This window comes from Xyrauchen texanus, chromosome 13, assembly GCF_025860055.1.
Source record: "Xyrauchen texanus isolate HMW12.3.18 chromosome 13, RBS_HiC_50CHRs, whole genome shotgun sequence".
Taxonomy (NCBI): Eukaryota; Metazoa; Chordata; class Actinopteri; order Cypriniformes; family Catostomidae; genus Xyrauchen; species Xyrauchen texanus.
Window position 1 is genome coordinate 28,362,397 of NC_068288.1, and position 21,725 is coordinate 28,384,121.

The 21,725-nt window shown below is 39.6% G+C and overlaps 1 protein-coding gene across 1 annotated transcript in view; it reads left to right on the forward strand.

Annotated features, from left to right (window-relative positions):
- The window catches only part of LOC127653922 (low-density lipoprotein receptor-related protein 8-like), a 242,309-nt gene that overhangs the window by 207,768 nt on the left and 12,816 nt on the right, over nucleotides 1-21,725 (forward strand). Inside the window, exons 10-15 of the mRNA XM_052140780.1 lie at nucleotides 1,975-2,202; nucleotides 6,188-6,306; nucleotides 11,827-11,966; nucleotides 15,988-16,129; nucleotides 18,285-18,428; nucleotides 20,570-20,575. Of these exons, the coding sequence (XP_051996740.1) occupies nucleotides 1,975-2,202; nucleotides 6,188-6,306; nucleotides 11,827-11,966; nucleotides 15,988-16,129; nucleotides 18,285-18,428; nucleotides 20,570-20,575 (779 nt within the window). The remainder of the gene's footprint in view (nucleotides 1-1,974; nucleotides 2,203-6,187; nucleotides 6,307-11,826; nucleotides 11,967-15,987; nucleotides 16,130-18,284; nucleotides 18,429-20,569; nucleotides 20,576-21,725) is intronic.

Genomic DNA, 21,725 nt, shown 5'->3' on the forward strand with positions numbered 1-21,725 from the left:
GTCAGTTGCTGTATGGAAGTTGTTTAAATAGGGAATCTTGGATCACCAGCATGATTATTATTATTATTTTAGTTTGAATCTAGCTTTGAATACCAAATATTACTTTGATTAGCTCCAGTTAGCATCAACTTGAGTCAATGACACAGTTACGCTGTAATTAAGACCTCCGAGGCATCCGAAACTAATTAAAGAAACAATCTGTTGCTCTTGCTGATCAAATACATATTTGTTTGATCCTGGTGTGAACACAAAATGCCCTGGTTTGGGCTTTTTTAGATGGTTTTATTTACTCTAACTTGTTACACCAATATCTAACCAGGCATGATGTGACAGGTCATTTTGTTAGTTTACTTGCTTTGTTTTTCTGCCTCATTGCTCTGAGTACCCCCGCTCAAAGTTAAATCCCATTGGTTCAAAATCCTGCTCCATATACTGTAGGTGTATATTAAACATCAAATATGTTTTGACTAGATGTGATTGTGTTGTGCCGTGTCACACACATTTTTGCTTTCAGTTGAGACAGATAAATTATTTTCGCTGGAAACTTTTTGCAATGGACACTTTAATAGTTTTTCAAAAACCTCATGTTCTGTAGATGGTAAATAATTTTTTTGGTCTGTTGCAGTGGTCTGTAACTGATCATATTATAAGTTATCTTTTGTTACTGTACTATCATTATAATGAAACGAGCACCTGTCGTTGAGTAATTGACAGAAATTGATATTCAACATAATCATTTTTGCAACTGTTATTTAAGAGCAGAATTATTTTTTTCTACCTAATCATCTCCTACAAACTTGTTCTCCTTGTTTTGTCTCTTTGTTGAATCAGTGGCATTAGATCCTGAGCTAAAGAACCAGTTCCTATTAATAGAGCTCTTTGTCAGAGACAGAGAGATCACAAAAGGGATGTTCCTTTGCCTTATGCTGCCTCTGTCCTTGTTATTCAATTCAAGTCTCGCTCTTATAAGTGGAAAAAGGTCCATTTTGATGGCTGTTGGAGCAGTATCTGGTAAAGGCACTCTCAGTTAAGTGACTGTAAATGGAACATTACCAGGTGATAACCTCAACCCACCCCCTCATCATCAGTGACAGGTGACACTTAAGTGATGTGTAGCTTTGTTATGAATGCTACTTCATAAAATTAGTCTTAGTCTGTAACATGTAAGTCCTATTTCCAACCTGGGTTATTCCTGTTATGCAATATCCTTTGGAATTAAAAAAAAATCATTTTGCTGGCGTTGTAATTAAGGGAAGTTTTTCTGTAAAAGGGTATACCAGATTTTCAAAAATATGTTTCGGTCAAGAACTTATTTTATTAAGTAAACTTGATTATTTACATTATGGCAAGATGCCTAACAGGATGGAAACTAACAGGATGGAAATAAAGAGCAAAGTTTAGATTAAGAGTGAGCTCACATGAGTTATTTTTGTTATTTTTACCCATCTTTTAAAATGTTTATATTAGCATTCCGATTTCTGTCATTTGAACAGGTTGGAACTAAAACCACTGAGCAGTACCAAATATGTAAAATCCATTGGAAGTACTTGTGTATTGATGTTTGTGCTGTTGTTTTACCACCATCTCTGATGTCACTCTCTGAAGCATGATGTTAGTATGGAACTGGCTTTTGTTAGGAATATTACAGAGGATGGAAGCTGATATCGAGGATGCAGGACAAACCCATTAATTGATCACCAATTTCTAAGAAACCATGTTTTGTATGTGCATGATGGGGACTTAATGTACTGTACCCTGAGAAAAGAATGACCCTTTTTCACACGGATGTTGCTTCACTTTGCTGCCTATGTATACATAAACAACAGCTGGGTGTGTCAGCATTTTGAGATGTGCTTATTCACCATGATTCTCAAGGATGCATCAAGTACCTTGTGATTGTTTGTGAAAAGATGCACAACATATACTTAAAAACTGTAAATGAACAATTATCCATGTGTGTTTTTTCCTCTACAGTGCATATATCAACAAAGCCAGCAATTCTTCTCAACAAAGCACAATCATCGACACTGCACTACATTCCCCAGAGGGTTTAGCAGTTGACTGGGTCCATAAGAACATTTACTGGACTGACTCTGGTCACAAGACTATCTGTGTCGCAGCTGCCGATGGCAAGAAGAGGAAGGTGTTGATTGACACAGAGCTCGGCGAACCACGAGCCATCGCTGTTGACCCGAGACAAGGGTTAGAATATAATGTTCTCTCAGATCCCTTAAACTCTTTATTTTTTAATTGTCAGAAGTCAAGTTAAACACCATAGAGAAAACATCAAGGTTACTCTCTGCAGTCTTTTTCTTAAGCGATAGATCACCCAAAAATGAAAATTCTCTCATCATTTACTCACCCTCATGAAATCCCTGGTGTGTATGTCTTTCTTTCTTTAGCAGAACACATCTTAATCATTACCATCCACCTGAATTTTAAGGACCTACTAAGCTAAGATTTTTTTTCTATTTTTCTTCAAATGTGTTCTGCATTCCAGATCTAATCATGCCTAGTCGATAACGTTGTATTTTAAAATATACTCTTTTGACCGCAAACAAATACAAATGTGTTCGAAACATGCACACTGCAACTGTTTTGTGATACTCTTTTAGACCAGTCAGCGGCAGGCGCATGCACCGATGATGTGCACAGAAGAAGACTCATTGACCTGCAATGCGGACAACTGAATTATACTTTAGCCTTTAGGTGTTTAGCTGGTCTGCCAGCCTGGCCAAGATGATTAAGGCTGATAATTTATTTATACTTCTGCATCGAACCTACGTCAAGACAAAATCAAGACAAAAATGCCTTAATTTAGGAAATAAATCTAGATGTAATAAATAAACAAAAGCAATGCAATGGTATTCGTGGATTCAAAAGTATTTATTAAATTATTGAAGCATTAAAAATGATCAGTTCATAAAAGTATGTTTTAGGTCTATTTAACTACATATTATTTATTAGACATTTTGCCTGCCATGAAGAAAGCCGATAAATCAGTCCTAGACTGTATGCTTGCTTTTGAGTCACTTAAATAACAATAAATGTTGTGGCATAATTTGATGCCCCATGCTAATTAAAAAAATAAAATAAAATCTCAAATTAATAAAAAATTGCTTGCTTGATCAACACACATTGGGTGTCGTTCTAAAGCTTAAAATCGTAACTATGCATTAGGCAAAATATCAACACTCAACAGGTGCTTTTTAATCAGTTCCGTTTTCATAACTTGTGAAATATGATTATTTACTTCACACCATACAGTTAAACATAACACAGATCGGAAAGGTCTGGATTAGAATATGGCAAGTATTGTTTCACTCACATACCTGATATATAGAGAGTAAAAGACCATAGAAAAAAGCAGTTTATTAGTTGTAAATGGATGTGTCTATTGACGTGTTTTTGCTTGTTCATATAAAACAGAATATAAAAGCAGCAGATGCTCATAAAATCAAAACGGATCCAAACACAATGTGCAACTGATCAGTGGATATAGATGCACAGATAAAATAATCTTGGAGAAAATGCGATGCGACACTACCTCAGATAATTTCTTGTCATGCTTGGGGCAGTCACTGGTAACACAGCGGACCAACCACAGTGGTTGAAATCTGCGTCGACGCGACACGCAGTTACAATTTGGAAGAGGTACACGTCAGGCTGCGGCATAGATTTGGTGTAGGTTCAACGCAGAAGTATAAATCAGCCTTTAGGCTGGTCTGTTTAGTTGGTTTTAAGGGGTGTTCAGACCGATTGTGTTCTTGTGTTTAAATGAAAGTTCACTCAAATATTAATGTTCTCTCATCATTTACTCACCTTCATGCCAACTAAGATGTGTATGACTTTCTTTCTTCAGCAGAACACAGACAAAGATTTTAGAAGAATATCTCAACTCTGTAGGTCCATTCAATGCAAGTGGATAATGATCAGCACTTTAAAATGTTAAAAAGTACAGTTGTAGTAAAAGTAATTAATACGACTCCAGTTGTTAAATTAATGTCTTCTTAAGCGATACAATCGCTTTGGGTGAGAAACAGATCAATATTTAAGTCCTTTTCACAATAATTTTTTACTTCCGTTTGCTTTCCTATGCACACCCTATGGGTTGAATCGGTTCACGTTGTCTATGAGAACAGACGTGATACAACCAACATTGCAGTTCGATTTGATTACAACAGAATACTGTGCACAAGCGTAATTGGTTTTGCTCTCATTAGAACATTCCAGTGAGCTTATATCACACGAGAGGCAGCATAAACTGATTCCCCTCATGGATGCTGAGGCAGGGTGGATGGCGGAGATGCTACACACCCGTCCCCTAATCAGGCTAATTAAGCCCTTGAGAGGGGTAAGAGTGGCCAGAGATGGCAGTACGACAGAGATAGAGAGATTTACGGGCAGCTGCCTGACACTTGTGTATGTGTTTGTCTTTCTGGCTCAATTTATTATTAAACTATTATTTATATTGTCAAGCCAGTTCTCGCCACCTCCTTTCCTTTAATCCCTTTACAGATACACATTGGAGAGCGACCGGAAGTAAACAGTAGCCACTTTTCTACTATCGCCCAGTGCGAGCCAGAGCCATAAACTGGCCAGATGGAGTCAGTAGTCTAGGAATTCGAGCCACGAGACCAAAATCGCTCTGCATTCCCACCATCGGGCCATCATGCAGCGTTGCCCTAAAACCCGCCTTTAATACACCACCCTGGTTCAAATGTCACACACCCCACCCATTTCACAAGCCAAAACAAACACGCATGTATCTATTTGTCTAGAATATCAAGTTTATATTGTATGGAAACATTAGCTAGCTAGCAAGATAGTTTAACATTGACAGCTCACCGACTTTAACTGCCATGTTGTCCCAAGTGATTTCTCCACTAACAGCAGGATGATATCCCAGCACACCGTCCATACATTTCTTTATTTGAGCACCGCTTTGTCTATATGCACCTTATCGGATTTGTAATGTGTCCCCAATTGCGGCGACGTCACACAAATATCTCGGCCCCCAGAGATGTACAAAGTTAGTGAAATTACTTTAGCATAGCAGCTTTGTTTATCAGTTGGTTTGCTAGGAAACAGTCAAACCTCTGTTATGCTTACGTGAGTGTTGCAGATTTGGTTGTTTAAACATCATTTTCCAAGTATCTGGCAATAAAATTCCTTTATTGTCAGAGTTCAGAGAATTCAAGTAGGAATATCCCACATTCGACGTGAATGAAACACTGCACAAGTGTCTCGCTAAACTCCACCTTTGACGTTGACCATGCCTCAATCCCCAGTTGGCCTTCTTTGACCCAAGGTAATTGCCAGAAGTGACAGTGGGAACGCAACTGGCCTTGGCACGCACTAGCACGCCTTTATTTAGCCGGACAGTGGAAACGCGGCTAATTATAGTGAAAAAGACATCAATATTGATCTGTTTCTCATCCAAAGCAATCGTATCGCTTTAGAAGACATTCATTTAACCAATTTACATTTTGGGGTGAACTATCCCTTTAAAAAAGCTAGATGCAGCACAACAAATGGAACAGAGCGCAGATGTCTCAAGGGAAGTTTTTATAACTCATAATTATTTTAACCTCTTAAAAGTTAACTTATATATTACCAAAGGAAATTTAATTTGAATTAAAAGATTTAATTCATCCCAAAATGTAAATGTGGTGTAAATATGATATGTTTCATGATCTTTGGTAACCAAGTTTTAAAACTACCATCAATGGTTCCTTCTTTTCATAACAACATGCCATTCATCATGATGAGTCTATCCCCTGCGGGCTCTTTTTACCATATTACCGAAGTAGAAGAGCATGAAACAAATGCAAATGAGTCTCAAGCAGGTCGGCATTCTGTGTAATTGTTGCCTGTAGGTAAAGTGTCCACTTCACTCTTACAGGGCCATAGCTATAGACTGGTGCTTTAATGAGCATGCATTTATCATATTCATCCAGATTTTTGACATGTGATGGGAATCAACGTTTCAAGGCCATTGAGGGAAATTGGTGTCACACTTGAGTCCTCTTTAATAGAACCAAACTGAGCTGCCTTTAAGTAGACGAAAAAGTGAATCAAGTGCAAAAGGGCCCTTTAAAGACTCTGCAATAAAGAGGTCTGAGTTCGTTTTTATCATTCTCACATAAGCCAAATTCTTGAAAACACCTTTTTTTTCATCCACCAGGTTCATGTACTGGTCAGACTGGGGAACACAGGCAAAGATCGAGAAAGCCGGAATGAACGGGGTGGATCGACAGGTTCTGGTTTCAGAGAGGATCGAGTGGCCCAACGGGATTGCACTTGGTAAAACGCTATTCAAGAGACACAGTGTTGTTTAGCAATTCAATTCCTTCTTTCACAAAAAAATATATTCAAATCTTCAAATGTAGTCAAAGTGGCAAAAACAAAGACAGATGAATAGCAGAAAAGACAACAGAAAATAGAAAGAAAAGAAAGAAACAGATAAAACAGAAAGAGTGGAAAGCTAAACAAAGTGTATCATACCAAAAGCAAGACAGGAGGGAGCTGTGTTTGCCAGGTTACTTAATCTGATCATTACAAAAGAGAAAGAACGAAAAAACGAAAAAAAAAAAAAAAAATGAGTGTTAATGATGAAGCCTTTTGTGGCCAGCAGGGCTTTGAATCATTCTCTCATTGTTTCTCATCAATCACCCATCAGTTTAGCAATAACTGAAAGGAAATACATTTACATTTAGTCATTTAGCAGATGCTTTTATCCAAAGCAACTTACAATTGACTCACATATCAAGCAATTTGTCATACAAAGTTTAACAACATCTGCAGTATAAGACTGCCAAGTTCTCTCTCTGAATGTTGAGAAGGTAACAGTGTGGATGTTGGAAGTTCATTCCACCACAGAGGAGCAGAGAATATGTAATAATCGTGAAATAGACTTTGAGCTTCTTTGTGATGGGACCACCAGGCATCACTTGTTCATAGACTGCAGAGAGCGAATTGGAGCATAGACCTGAAGAATTGAATGGAAGTAAGAGGATGCCATTCCATTGGCTGTCCTGAAAGCCAGTAGCCAGGTAGACAGTGGAGTGAAATCAAGAGTGGGGTGACATGAGCCCTTTTTGGCTGATTGAAGACCAGACGTGCTGCTGCATTCTGGACCATCTACAGTGGCTTAGTTGTGTTAGATGGAAGGCCAGCCAACAGAGCATTGCAATTGTCCAGTCTTGAAATGACCAGAGCTTGGACCAGGAGCTGTGTAGCATTTTCAGACAGGAAAGATCTGATTTTCCTGATGTTGTAAAGCACGATCCTGCAAGACCGGGCAGTTGATGAGATGTGTGCAGTGAAATTAAACTGTCATCTACCACCACTCCCAGGTTCCAGGCTGTTCTGTTTGGTGTTAGTGTAGTTGAACCAAGATGAATAGTGAGGTTGTGGTCAACAGGTGGGTTGGCTGGGACATGAAGAGTTCTGTCTTGGCAAGGTTGAGCTGAAACTGTCATTCCTTTATTCAGACCAAAATGTCCAAGACGCAGGCAGTGACCATAGGGCCATCAGGCTGGAACGACTAGACTAGGGAGCCCTGGCCTGGCCGAAAGTTACAGCTGCGTATCATCTGCGTAGCAGTGGTAGGAAAAGCCATGTGCCTCAATGAACGGTCAGAGTGATGTTGTGTACATAGAGAAGAGGAGGGGTCCAAGCACTGATCCTTGAGGAACCCCAATGATCAGCTGGTGTGTCTTGGACACCTTACCTCTCCAGGAGACCTTGAATGATCGGCCAGTGAGATATGACTCAATCCATCCAAGGGCAGGGGTCCCTGCAAATGCTGAGGTCATGTACAAAAACTCTTGCATCAACTCACAATCTTTATCTAAATGTCAAATGATAGCATGTCATAGGGCTGGGACGGTTACCGCAATACCGCGGTCACGTGACTCCAACCGCGGGTCTGAGCTTGTCACCGTCGTCACCGCAAAAAAACAAAAACAAAAAAAACATTGGCCTGCACATGTGTGCACGTTGTGTCTAATGACATGGATTCGTTGTGTCTAATGACATGGATTCATTGATTCTAATGATATGGATTATGTCTAATGATATTAGCCTACATGGATTCAAGGTTTTCTAAACAAAACTTATCAAAATATGGAGCAAATCCGACCTTTCATGAAGTTGGGGAGCGCAATGTTCCATGACACATAATAACATTCCATTTGTATTAGAGATGCGCGGATGGGCTATTATTATTTAATCCGCGAACCGCATCACAAAACTCATCCGTCCGCACCAACGCTTTTTGATAAATTTTCAAAACCGCATCCATGGCGCTGACTGTTTTAAGGTCTGAGCGATGCAAGGCGCTGCTGTCAGCGAGGCTAGAAAGCTCTTGGCTGTTCTAGAAAGGAGACTGATCCAATGCAGCAAAGATATTTTAAAGGCTAAAGTCCCTAGTAGGCTATAGCCTATTGGCTATGTTGTATCCCCAGAATATCAGTAGTGAAGTCCGATTCCGATTGGCACTAGGGATAAAAATAAATAAATAAATAGTAACGCACATCGGCAAACCTGACTACTAGGCTACTGTAGCCTAAAATTTTATCATTTTGTTTTGAATTTTGTTTAAAATGCATTTTAAGATTTCTATTTATTTCTCATGTCTGTGAGGCAGTAGGCCTAGCCGCCGAGTTTCGGTTCATTTATGAGAGAGCTCACGCAGCAAGAGATCGCGATCGGCGCTTCCACGTCCTGCTGCTGATTATATGTCTGCTATATTTGCTTCTTATTTATTAATTCCAGGCAATTAGTTAATGAAACAGTGATTAAAATTAAGATACAATTTATACAAAACGAAATTTTAAGTTAAAGAAAGGCTTTCTACTAAACAAAACTTAATAAAGTGGTCAAAATCATGTCTGACCCATCTTCAATGCGAATGTATCTGAGAATAATCTTAAATAAGGAAATCTATACAGTGATTAGTTCATGCCAAATTACTGCTTGATGAAAATTTGACTATTTAAAATTGTGCTCGTTTTTTTTCTTCGGATGTAGGTGACAATATTTAAAGTCTGTCTATCAAAAGCGTACTTCTGATGTGTGCGCCAAAGTCTGTCGGGGAACTTCTCTGATCCAATGTAATGTATTTAATGCGGTTTACCACTATACCGCGGTAATATCTTGCTTTTCAACCGCGGTTAGAAAAAATCCATACCGCCACAGCCCTAGCATGTCATAAGAAAACTGTTGATGGAGGTAAAATTTGATATCTTTTACATGTTAACTATATTTCGAGGGACATCGTCAAAATCTGACACAGAATGTTTGTAACTACTGGGATATGTTGCCCTTCAGTATATGAATAGAGAATGAATGGAGAATGTTTGCGTGTGTTTTTCAAAAAATCTGTAAAATGTATCATTACCTTTAAAAGTTACGTTTAAGTAATTAAAGGATTGGACCATGGTCCCACCTGGCCTTGGTTACATGAAAATAAATTGGCTGTATCACTCTACTCTCTACTCTCCACTGATAGCTGGTGTGTGGTGAGGGTACTGGCACACTATGGCTGCCATCACATCATCCAGGTGGATGCTTCATACTGGTGGTGATTGAGGAGAGTTCCCTGTTCACTATGTAAGGCGCTTTGAGTGTAATATCAGAAAAACGCCATGTAAATGTAACATTCATTCATTCATTATTCTGCTGTATTTGCCAAAGGTCCTGGGATCCCTATAGTATTTAGATCGCACTGTACTTGGCAGGTGTCCGGGGGACCTAGTGCTAAACTTGCACTGTATTAGCCAGGGGCCCTGGTGTTAACCTTCCTTTGGCAGTTCTGAGGCTTTGGATGTTGTTGGTAGTCTTATGTTCTTGGGCACTGGCCTTCTCTTGATCAGTAAATTGTATAGTGATGGTATCAAATGGTAATACAGTAGCACTTTAAAAAATACTGTGATATTAAATAACAATCATCATCATATTTCATAGTATTTACTAAGTACTTCAAGTTACTTGAATGATGTTACCATGGTACATGTCCAAAAATGTGGTATTGCCATGGCACTATGTCCAAGAAACATGGTAATTACCATGGAACGTTTTTGTAACATTTTAAAAGACTTTAACACCAAACTAATGTTTTATTTTAAACAAAATAATGGGTTTAAATCTGGTAAGAAGTGTATCCTGGGGGATGCAAGCAGTAATATAAAAAATATATATATATATATATATATATATATATATATATATATATATATACACTCACCTAAAGGATTATTAGGAACACCATACTAATACTGTGTTTGACCCCTTTTGCCTTCAGAACTGCCTTAATTCTACGTGGCATTGATTCAACAAGGTGCTGAAAGCATTCTTTAGAAATGTTGGCCCATATTGATAGGATAGCAACTTGCAGTTGATGGAGATTTGTGGGATGCACATCCAGGGCACAAAGCTCCTGTTCCACCACATCCCAAAGATGCTCTATTGGGTTGAGATCTGGTGACTGTGGGGGCCATTTTAGTACAGTGAACTCATTGTCATGTTCAAGAAACCAATTTGAAATGATTCGAGCTTTGTGACATGGTGCATTATCCTGCTGGAAGTAGCCATCAGAGGATGGGTACATGGTGGCCATAAAGGGATGGACATGGTCAGAAACAATGCTCAGGTAGGCCGTGGCATTTAAACGATGCCCAATTGGCACTAAGGGGCCTAAAGTGTGCCAAGAAAACATCCCCCACACAATTACACCACCACCACCAGCCTGCACAGTGGTAACAAGGCATGATGGATCCATGTTCTCATTCTGTTTACGCCAAATTCGGACTCTACCATCTGAATGTCTCAACAGAAATCGAGACTCATCAGACCAGGCAACATTTTTCCAGTCTTCAACTGTCCAATTTTGGTGAGCTCTTGCAAATTGTAGCCTCTTTTTCCTATTTGTAGTGGAGATGAGTGGTACCGGTGGGGTCTTCTGCTGTTGTAGCCCATCCGCCTCAAGGTTGTGCGTGTTGTGGCTTCACAAATGCTTTGCTGCATACCTCGGTTGTAACGAGTGGTTATTTCAGGAAAAGTTGCTCTTCTATCAGCTTGAAACAGTCGGCCCATTCTCCTCTGACCTCTATCATCAACAAGGCATTTTCGCCCACAGGACTGCCGCATACTGGATGTTTTTCCCTTTTCACACCATTCTTTGTAAACCCTAGAAATGGTTGTGCGTGAAAATCCCAGTAACTGAGCAGATTGTGAAATACTCAGACCGGCCCGACTGGCACCAACAACCATGCCATGCTCAAAATTGCTTAAATCACCTTTCTTTCCCATTCTGACATTCAGTTTGGAGTTCAGGAGATTGTCTTGACCAGGACCACACCCCTAAATGCATTGAAGCAACTGCCATGTGATTTGGTTGCTTAGATAATTGCATTAATGAGAAATTGAACAGGTGTTCCTAATAATCCTTTAGGTGAGTGTGTATATATATATATATATATATATATATATATATATATATATATATATATATATATATATTGATCTTTATTATATAAAGATCAATTTTTCTTATTTGGGCCCTGTGTCCATAGCAAATAATTTATTTTCTATGTTTTTTAATAGTCTTTTTAGGGTTGATATAAGGTTATAAATTCAGCATGCATACAATGTTTACAAAAAATTTGAGAAATGCTGTTTAAAATAGTTTTAGACCCTGTTGTCATGGCTTGAAATGTTATGTCAACCATCATCTTATGTATAAATTAAAAGACTATTTGAATAATATTAGCACTACTTTTACATGTCCGTTTCCCTAAACGTTTTTTTTTTTTTTTGCAGACCTGTCTAGCAGACGACTCTACTGGGTAGACTCCAAACTTCATCTGATCTCCAGTGTGGACCTAAACGGAGACAACCGCAGAGTCTTGCTCTCTTCAATTGATCATCTGGGTCATCCCTTTGCCCTCACTCTGTTTGAGGTAAACAAATTGATCATATAACACTTGCAATTTAAAGAACACATTTTTCAAGAACAGGTCTGAAAACATTTATGAACTACATCATTCATCATGAACATGGGGCTCCTTTTGACACTAACACTGGCCAATAGAGAAATTGCTGTGGTTTGATGACAACAGCCAAAGACAAACCAAATTAAAAAGCCTTTATACTTTGGCAGCTCCTTGGGCAACTTGAAGGCAGGACCCAGCCCAGGCTATAGATTACCTAATTTCTTTCTTCAGGTCAATCAATGGACCAGCTCAGTGAGAGGGTACTTAGGGGCCAAGCCCAAAGATAAGGAAACAATGCTTCCCCTTCTGTCACTCACTCAACATTTTGTTTTAGTGACACTAGGGGTTGCTCTTGGGAGCCCCAAACACCTCTGATCTTTGAGAAAAGACCAATGATAGTTGGCGAGTGGAATTTGCACTCCCCTAGACATTCGGGTATAAATGGAGCTAGCTCGCAACCACTCATTCAGATTTCTTCTTTGTAGCCGAGCGGTTGTGTGTCAATGAGCTGAATTCCATTGCCGGTTATGCTGTTGAACATATGCTGCATTTCAGCAGATTTCTCTCCTTCTCCACGATCAGTGCAGAGCATACCCCTGGGCATTTCGACAATGCTAAAAGAGTATATATTTCTGCAAAAGAGTATATTTCTTCTATTAGAGCAAAACGCATTGACATGAATGTCTTTTTAAAGATGCCTTTCCGTCTTTGTGTAGTTCCTGGATGCGGTCGTTATCTCTCCGCCTCCGACGGCCACGGGCGCTGCCTCATGTGTCTGGGCAGCGATCATGTAGAGGCAGCGTTCGTGGATGGTCATGTTCTCATTGCGAGAACATGACCATGACAACGTTGCGGTCGGAAGAAGGAAAGCCGCTCCAGCCGCCCCCGGCGATTTGGGGATTTCAAAGGGAGCAGCCTTGAAAGGTAAATCCCTGCGGACCTCTCATTCCCCAGCACGCTCGTTTGCCCCCATCGTGTTCCAAGATGAGACCAGCTCGCCTTAATGTCTCTTTCGGAGCACAGTTTTTGCTTTTGCTGCATCGGAGAGTGCGTTGGACTGGACTCGCTGAGAACTCGACTGGGCTGCCACCTTCAGGGCATCCCCCTGTGGCAGTGAAAGTCCAGGCGGCTCCGCCACAGCCCAAGCCCAGTCCTCGGCCCCAGCGTAGAGCCCACCCCACCCCCCTACCAGAAGCGGACCCCGAGGAAGGCTCCTAAGCGCCCTGAGACCGACGACCTAGGGAGCGAGATGTCAGCCGGAACCCTGAAGCTGGTATCCGGACCTCTCCGTCCCCCGGTGGAGGGCCGGGAGTTAAATCTTGTTTTCCCTTTTGTTTTGTGTTCACTGCACCCCGAACAGAGGTCGCTGTGGACCACTCACATCCCAGGCGGCTCCAACCATACAGCGGACGTGCTATTGTGGCAGGTGAAGCTCAGTGGAGAGTCAAGACTCCTCCACCTTGAAGGTCTATGTTGCCCCTATAGCGGTGCACCATGACACGGCAGACAGTAAGTCCTTGGGGAAGCACGATCTGATTATAAGGGTCCTGAAAGGTGCCAGGAGGCTGAATCCTCCTAGGCTACCTATCTTTCCCTCAGAATCTCTCTGTGGTCCTTCTGGACCTGCTGAGAGCTCCGTTTGAGCCCTACAGCCAGTCGAGCTGAAAGCCTTCTCTTTGAAGATGGCCCTCCTGACTGCGCTCCATCAAGAGGGTTCAGGATCTGCAGGCGTCCTATGGAAGCGACGCCTGCCTGGAGTTTGGTGCAGTGTGTTCTCACATGGTCCTGAGACCCCGACCGGACTATGTGCCCAAGGTTCCCATGACCCCTTTAGGGGTCAGGTGGTTAACCTGCAAGTGAAGCTGCCCACGGGAAGAGGCAGACTCAGCCTTATCATTGCTTTGTCCGATGCGTGCTTTGCACATCTATTTGGATCGCATGCAGAGCTCTAGATGCTCTGAGTAGCTCTTTGTCTGCTTTGGAGGACCGCGGAAAGGGAATGCTGTCTCCAAACAGAAGCTTGCCCACTGGAACGTGGATGCCATCATGCTTGCATACCAGGACCAGGCCGTGCCCTCCCCTTTGGGAATACGAGCACACTCCATGAGAAATCTGGCATCCTCGTGGGCACTGGCCAATGGCACCTCTCTAGCAGACATCTGTAGGGCAGCGGGCTGGGCAACACCCAATACCTTCGCAAGATTTTGTGATCTCCGGGTTGAGCCTCCCTGATGGAGGGAACGAGACATTGTGTCCCTCTTGTCACTATGCTGTATTACCCGCTGGAATGTCTGAGACCCTGTCTCGGCTCCTCATCACAAAACCTGAATGAATGGTTCCGAGCCAGCTCCTTTTATACCCGTCAGGGAATGGAGGAAACGACAGTAACCGAGACGATTTTCTTCATTCTTTTACCATTGTTCAGAGCACATGAGAAATGAACCACCACATAGTTGCAGTATTATTGAAGCTGCTTCAAAACTACTGTTAATTACTAATTAATGTTAGTTCTCTGCTTCGCTTTTGAAGATTCTGAGAAATAATGGACAGCTGTTGTTTATAGGTCCCACCTGCTTAAATTCCATTTCTATCCATCTATCTATCTGTCTGTCTGTCTGTCTGATTTTTAAATGACTTGATGCTGTTTTCCCTGGATTTCACTGTTACATATGAAATATATACAAAATTAAAAGAGCGCTTTATTATTAAGTGCAGGCAAGTGGAGAAAACAATGTGGGATGTTGGACAATGTAGTGTGAGATATTGATTTCTATGACTCTACAGTTTTCCAACAAGACCCATTTACATTTAAGTCTTTAAGCAAAATATTCAGGTCACATTTGATTACTGTATAAACCCTGTCTCAGAAATCTTCCATTCCTCGACCAACATTTTTCCATGACTTTTCAGTGCCCCAACTTTCACACTATTCAGTAGGTACTGAGCAAGATTAAAAATGTCCAAGACATATCTGTCCCATGGGAATAGTTATTTCGCCCAAAATGAATCAAAAACTAAAATTAAAGGCTTTAATAAGGATGCTAGCCTTACTCAAGTACATATTAAAAAAAATGGGTCTTTGAAGCTAGCAATTTGTGTTGAACATTAAAGAAGTTTTCTAGATCTGATAATTTGTACTCTTAGCCTGTGCTTTGGATGAGGGATGCAATGCGGAAGGATTTATAGGAATATAGTGCAGGTTGAGAAGTCCCACCGATCATCCAGCAGAAGCACCTGACATACAGTAGCTCCACAGGGACTCAGCAGCCTGACCTTTCCAAAATGCTTGGCTCTGTAAACATTCTGTAATAATTAAAGAGCCGGCTGGCCTCTTGGGCATGCTCAGTCCTTTCTATCTTCTCTGTACACCCTCCTCCTGTTGGCCTCCTCCTATTCTTTCTCTGTTGTTAACTCATGACCATACCCAACCCCCTCAATCTCACTTCACTGACCTTCTTCATCCATTTCCGCATCCTTTGAAAAGGAGTTGAATCTCAGGTTGTCATAGTAACAGCCCATCTCTCCGTGCACATTTGCAATTTTTCTGTAGCAAATGATAAGGACTGATCAGAGGAAGGGAGGGAAACAGAGAAGAGAGGAGAATGTTGAAAGCAGTATTGTCATACTGTGGAGCATGTGCTTTCAGGCTGATGTAGGTGGTAGATACAAAGGGGAGATAGAGTCTCAAGCATTAATTAGACTGATGAAAAACATTTTTGATCCAAGAGACTTTTCACACAGGAGTCTTTATCTTGATTTTCATATCTTTCTTCCACTTCCTCCTTTTCGGTGTCCTGTATCACACAGAAATAAATAAATACATGCCCTAGTAAACAAGACAAACATTTATTGTGCTCTGTGTTTTGAATCTGTTTAATTGTTTTACTGTTTCATAACAAAATACCCTAGCACAATGACAATATAAGGTGCCATAGAAATAAGCACGGTTCCTGCTTGTGCAGTACTTACTTCTTGTTTGTCCCACTAGGACCGGGTGTATTGGACAGATTTGGAAGATGAGGCCATCTATAGTGTTAACCGGCTGACAGGGCATGATGTTTCAATGCTGGCTCAGCATCTCAACAACCCACTGGATGTGGTGGTGTTCCACGAGCTCCGGCAGCCTGCAGGTGTGAGAGACGACAACAGGGCTCTCACTAACCAATTGTGTTTTCAAATATAATGAGAGATATAATGACATTTTAAAAACATCCTTACCATATCTACATGTAAACTTAACCATTAGTGTTTTAAAAAATACATCCTTTATCAATTCCTAAATCTGACCATTAGTGTTTTAAAACGCAGAAGCGAAATTAAAAAGCATATTTTCTGAACCAACCACATAATTTCTTGCCATCTCTATGACTGTAATGTCATGTGACAGTTTGAGTTCATGGCTGATCTTGAACCGCGGTACCGTACAGGTTAATCATGTTGGAATTAGTGTATATGAACTGTAGGTGAGTGAGTCTGTAATACAAGCATTAAAATGTATTGTTTTTTTAAAAGATGTGTTTGAGTAAAAGTGTGTGGGTATCATAAAATAGCAGGGCCTGAGTAATAGAGAGAAAAATAAGTAAGCCATTAAAGTCATTATTTGAGTAAAAGTGAATAAAACACATACTCTCTAGTTGCAGGAGGAAGTTACACCTGGACACACGTATAACAAGTTTGCAAAAATGTATATGGAGACATGTTTTCGCTATGAGACATGGTTGAACTTTTTGTTTTTTAATCCAAGTAGCATTAGCCCAAATCATTTCAGTTAATCAGTTTGTTTAGATGGTTAATTTCAATGATTTTCAACGATTCAGTGAGATTCTCATTGTTTTGGGGCATGATTTAATTTGTTTAATACATTTTATAATCTTATCATTGTAGATTTAAAAAAATGTCCCATTTAATAGCTTTATTTAATTTTGTTAGCAGTCCCCATAATTCAAATGGCCTAAAAAACATACTAAACAAGGTTTTTTGAAAATGTAAAATGCAGAAAGTTTTTTGTGAGGGTTAGGTTTAGGGGATAAAAATCTGTACAAAAATCATGTCTATGGAAAGTCCTCATAATGGCATCACCTGTGTGTGTGTGTGTGTGTGTGTGTGTGTGTGTGTGTGTGTGTGTGTTTAAAGGCTAGCCATGGCCATTGTATTAATACATTGAAACCCTGTATAATATGAACGCCCCCCAGCATCTCGCAGAAGCAATGCTGAAACTGTTTTATTTACATCACAATGTCACATTTTAAGCATTGTTATAATGATAAGAGGCAAACTTGCTGACTCTCTGGTTTTCCACCAAGTAATATTGCCCCTGTCATTGCAAAGCATGGTTATGAAGAATTTCAATTCTCAAGACATGCCGAGAAAGTGTGCGTGCGTGCGTGGGTGGGTGTGTATCTCAATTCTTTGTTTTTGTCCTTTAATTACAAACAGAGCATGTGCAGTGTGCCAGCAGAAGAACCAATTTACAATCTCCACACATTAATAAATGAGAAGTGCTTTTTTAATCTAAATCATAGAAATAAAATGTTGCTCTGATATTGCCAACAAAAGCAGGAAAACACAATTTATGCAATTTATGAAATATTAATCAGCTGTGCATCCCTGAAAAAAAATTATTAAGAGGGAATGCTTCTTAAGGAATAGCCAAAATTAAATATACAATAAAATAGCCCACTGGATAGTGTTTCTTAGAGCTAAATGGACTCTTTCAGATCTTGTAAGATAAGATGAATGATTTCTGTTTTTTTTTTCTTTGGTTTAAAGGTTGGAATAGGAATTGGACTTGCAAAAATATTTTATTTTAAATATAACTTTCTCTCAGTCCCTTTTTGTCCAATCACTTTTTTCCCTTAATTTTGTGTGAATATTCTCTATTGAACATGAGAGTCTCTCTGACTGAACAAGTGCATTTATTTTTACATTCATCAAACCCTGTTTGCTCTTCACACAGCTGATAATAGGGTTTTTGCTGTTGCCCGGCTTTGAGACACCTGTTTAATGAACAGGACCCTCAGCACAGCTGCACACATAAAAGTGGATGGCTAATAATCATATGCATTTCCCCTGCATTACATTACTGCATTTGTTCCATGACAACATAAAAAGTTGACACAGAAGTTGCTCAAATTTCAAATTCCATTCACAGTTTAATGCAAAATGTATATGTTAAATATATCATTTTATCAACCTTTTACATCAAGATACATGCATAAATTATTCTTTCTCTGATTTTCTAGTGCAAACATGACCTTAAGACAACCAATCGGTTTTGTTTTGCAGCTCCAGACACTTGTAACATGGGAAGTTTGCCCAATGGAGGCTGTGAGTATCTGTGTCTCAGAGCTCCTCAGATCACAGATCACTCACCTAAGTACACATGTGCCTGCCCAGAAAGCATGGAACTAGGCCCAGATATGCGCCGATGTGTGCCAGGTAACTAAATAAAGTGTCACAGGTCAAGCTTATTCATACTGTACTACATGAAGCTGTGTCAAAAATCATAACATAATTATGGAAATGTGACACTTTGGTCACACTTTGAAAATAAACCCATTATTTGGTGTATTTTGCTTCATAATACAGATATTAAAATAGTTACAAATATGTATTTTAAGATTATGATAAAAATTCATGAAGATTTCATTAATGACAAATAATGTGTTTTGTTTTTTTGTTTGTTTTTGTTAATTATAAAATAATAATAATAATAATAAGTCTTAATTTTATCATGCAATTTTGAGGAGAATATGTCCCATATGTTGAATAGCAAATAAGAATCTCATCCTAGATATCACACTTGCATATCCAAGATGTCTGTTTAAGAATGTTTCTTCTGGAAAGCATCATATTCTAAGTAACATCTGATAAACATCTTCTTCTATGTCATATAGATGTATTGCAGATGAACAAACAACTTACAAAATACATCTTCCAGATGTAAACACAAATTAAATAGATGTCTGGGTGATATATGCATGCTTTCAGGGATTAAATAAATAGGTAATAAGTTACAGCTCCAAATGTTACTAGGAAGAAGAAATCTGGGTCACCTGATAGCTTGACTCTTTTAAATCTGTCTCGTTTTTACAGTCAAACCCAAGACAACAACTGCTGCAGGTGTAAAAACTACTACAACACCAGAACCATCCACTACTACTACACCTACAACCACCACTTCGCCCTTAACCACCAGAACAACCTCTACAACCACATCAACAAAAATATCAACAATAAATACTACAACCAGCCCTGTTTCCATGACAACCAGCACAAGCACTTCCACACACTCCAGCACACGTCATTCCCCCAACACACACTCCACGGCCACCTCCACCAAAACAACCACTTGGCCCAGCACTACAGCACCATGGAAACAGCCAACCTCCAGCCAAACAACAACAGACCACAGACAGACATCTACAACCATCACCCATGGCAAGAGCGCACAAGGGGCCAATGCCAACCTCTCTCATCGTGGTAAGTCTGTTTAAATGTATGCTTATCTTGTTGTTTTAGAATGTAAATCTGTATTCGAGCTATTGCTTTGTTCAATAGGCATCTAGTCTACTGCACCATGGCAAAACAAATAATATCATATCCTACTTGTGAATTTGCAGTCTCAATTCAATGTGAAAAATAAAAAATACTGGGTGCCATGAAATAATAGGCCTGCTGTTGGAATTCTATTGGAAACATTGGTGTACAGAATGTCTGATTTATTCTGTATGTTTATATTGATGGTTGTTTCCTCTTTTCTCTAAAGAAAGTCACACTGAATATTAGGAAAAAAGATTATCCCTTGTACAGCAGTCCTCTGAGCCTGTGAAAGTTAATGTGTGGTGAAATTTGCTTGCTGAGCATCTCTGGGCCACTTGAGAGTGATAGATGAGGAAGCAGTAGTAGCCCAGGGTCCCGGTATGCTTCTCTGTGCTGAATTAGAGCAGGCAGTGAAGAGAGAGGAGCAGCCAGCCTTGACTGATGAACATTGCCCTCAGCCTTGTTCCTCTATCTTGCTCTGTATTTCACTTTCACACCCCACAGTGACTGGGCTATATGCAGAAATGCTCAGGTACACAGCCACCTGGACACAGCAGGATAAAGGCATTAATGACTTTAATAATAGGAGCTACCTCCATGAAAACCCTCTGAATGACTGTCAGAGGCTGTTGTCTATCAGACCAGAAGAGATACATTGTTGGAAAAACAACCAATGGCAACTTTTAATAACATAAAATACATAAACCCTTCGACATTCTCTTACAAAAAAATTAAGTGTTCTGGCAAAACCCTGTGTCAAACATCTGCTGAACATGTTTTGTTCACTGCATGTATGTACAACTTCACATATGTAAAAAATAATTATGAATAGTCCAAAGACTGGCCAGAATTGATCAAATTAGCTGTCCAATAAATGTGATGGTATTAAAAATATTTAAGTAATCTTGATTATAAATAAAGCAAAAATATCATAATTCAATACAAGTCAAGCTCAATCGACATTGATGTTGATTGAATCTAAATACATTTTGACTTGTTCCTCATCTTTAAAAACAGCAACAATCAAGGTTACAGTGAGGCACTTGCATTGGAATTAAATGGGACCTATTTTTGGAGGGTTTAAAGACTAAAATATTTGTATAAAAGCAGTCACATTAGTTCTTCTGTTAAAACGTTATTTAAATCGTCGTTTTACTGTCATTTTTAGGGTTTAAGGTGTTATGTTGTTGTGGCAATGAAGTTGTAAAATTGTATCTAACTTTACAAAGAAAAGGTTAGTAAGCGATTCTATTACACTAAAATCATGTTACCATGCATATTGTTTATGTCTTGTGGCAATACTTTTGATACTTTTAATGTTTACGGATTGGACCCATTCACTTTCATTTGAAAGTACCTCACTGTAACCCTGTTCATACGTTAAAGGGTTAAGTTTTAGATTGTCAATATGTACACACAATGTATGATATACATATTTACAATAAGACAAATACAATCCTCCAACAAAGCATGAAAACAAAACACAACTCCTCAAACAAGCAGATCTTCCACCAAGACTTGTGTACTGCTGCTGCTCCAAAGAGCCACATGCACCAAGCGTATGCTAGCTAGGTGTGCCTTGGCCTGCTTGGCCGATGGCATAATGCTAGTGATCTAATCCTCTATATGTGCCTGGGCCTGCTTGGCTTAAAGGCTTAAACGACTAGTGACCTAACTCATGATGCAGATCTGGACCAGAAAAGCCCTGAGCTTATTTAACTGTGGTGACTACAACTAGCCATGTGTAGATTTTTTTTTAAAACTAATAACCTAAGATAGCGATGTTTGACAGTGCCTGATTTGACTATGTCATTCCTTGATAAATACGCACTTCTATGTGTAATGACCAAAACCAGAACTTACAGTGCAAGCTGATAGAAGAAAAAGCCCCAGCAACCACCTGAGCAAATAGCATTTTTAGAGAACATCTCGAAGCGCACTGCTGTGAAACCCTCCCCAAAACTGTCTGGAAAAAGATCTGTTAGAAATAGTAAATATGTCACTCTTTTCAGGCACATTTCCAAAGTCCCTGAAAACTGCCGTTTTTAAGCCCCTTCTTAAAAAGAGCAATCTAGATAACTCGATAACTACAGACCAATTTCAAATCTTCCTTTCATAGGCATAATCTTTGAAAAGGTTGTTTTCAATCAGCTGAACAAATTTTTTATTTCAAATGGCTAATTG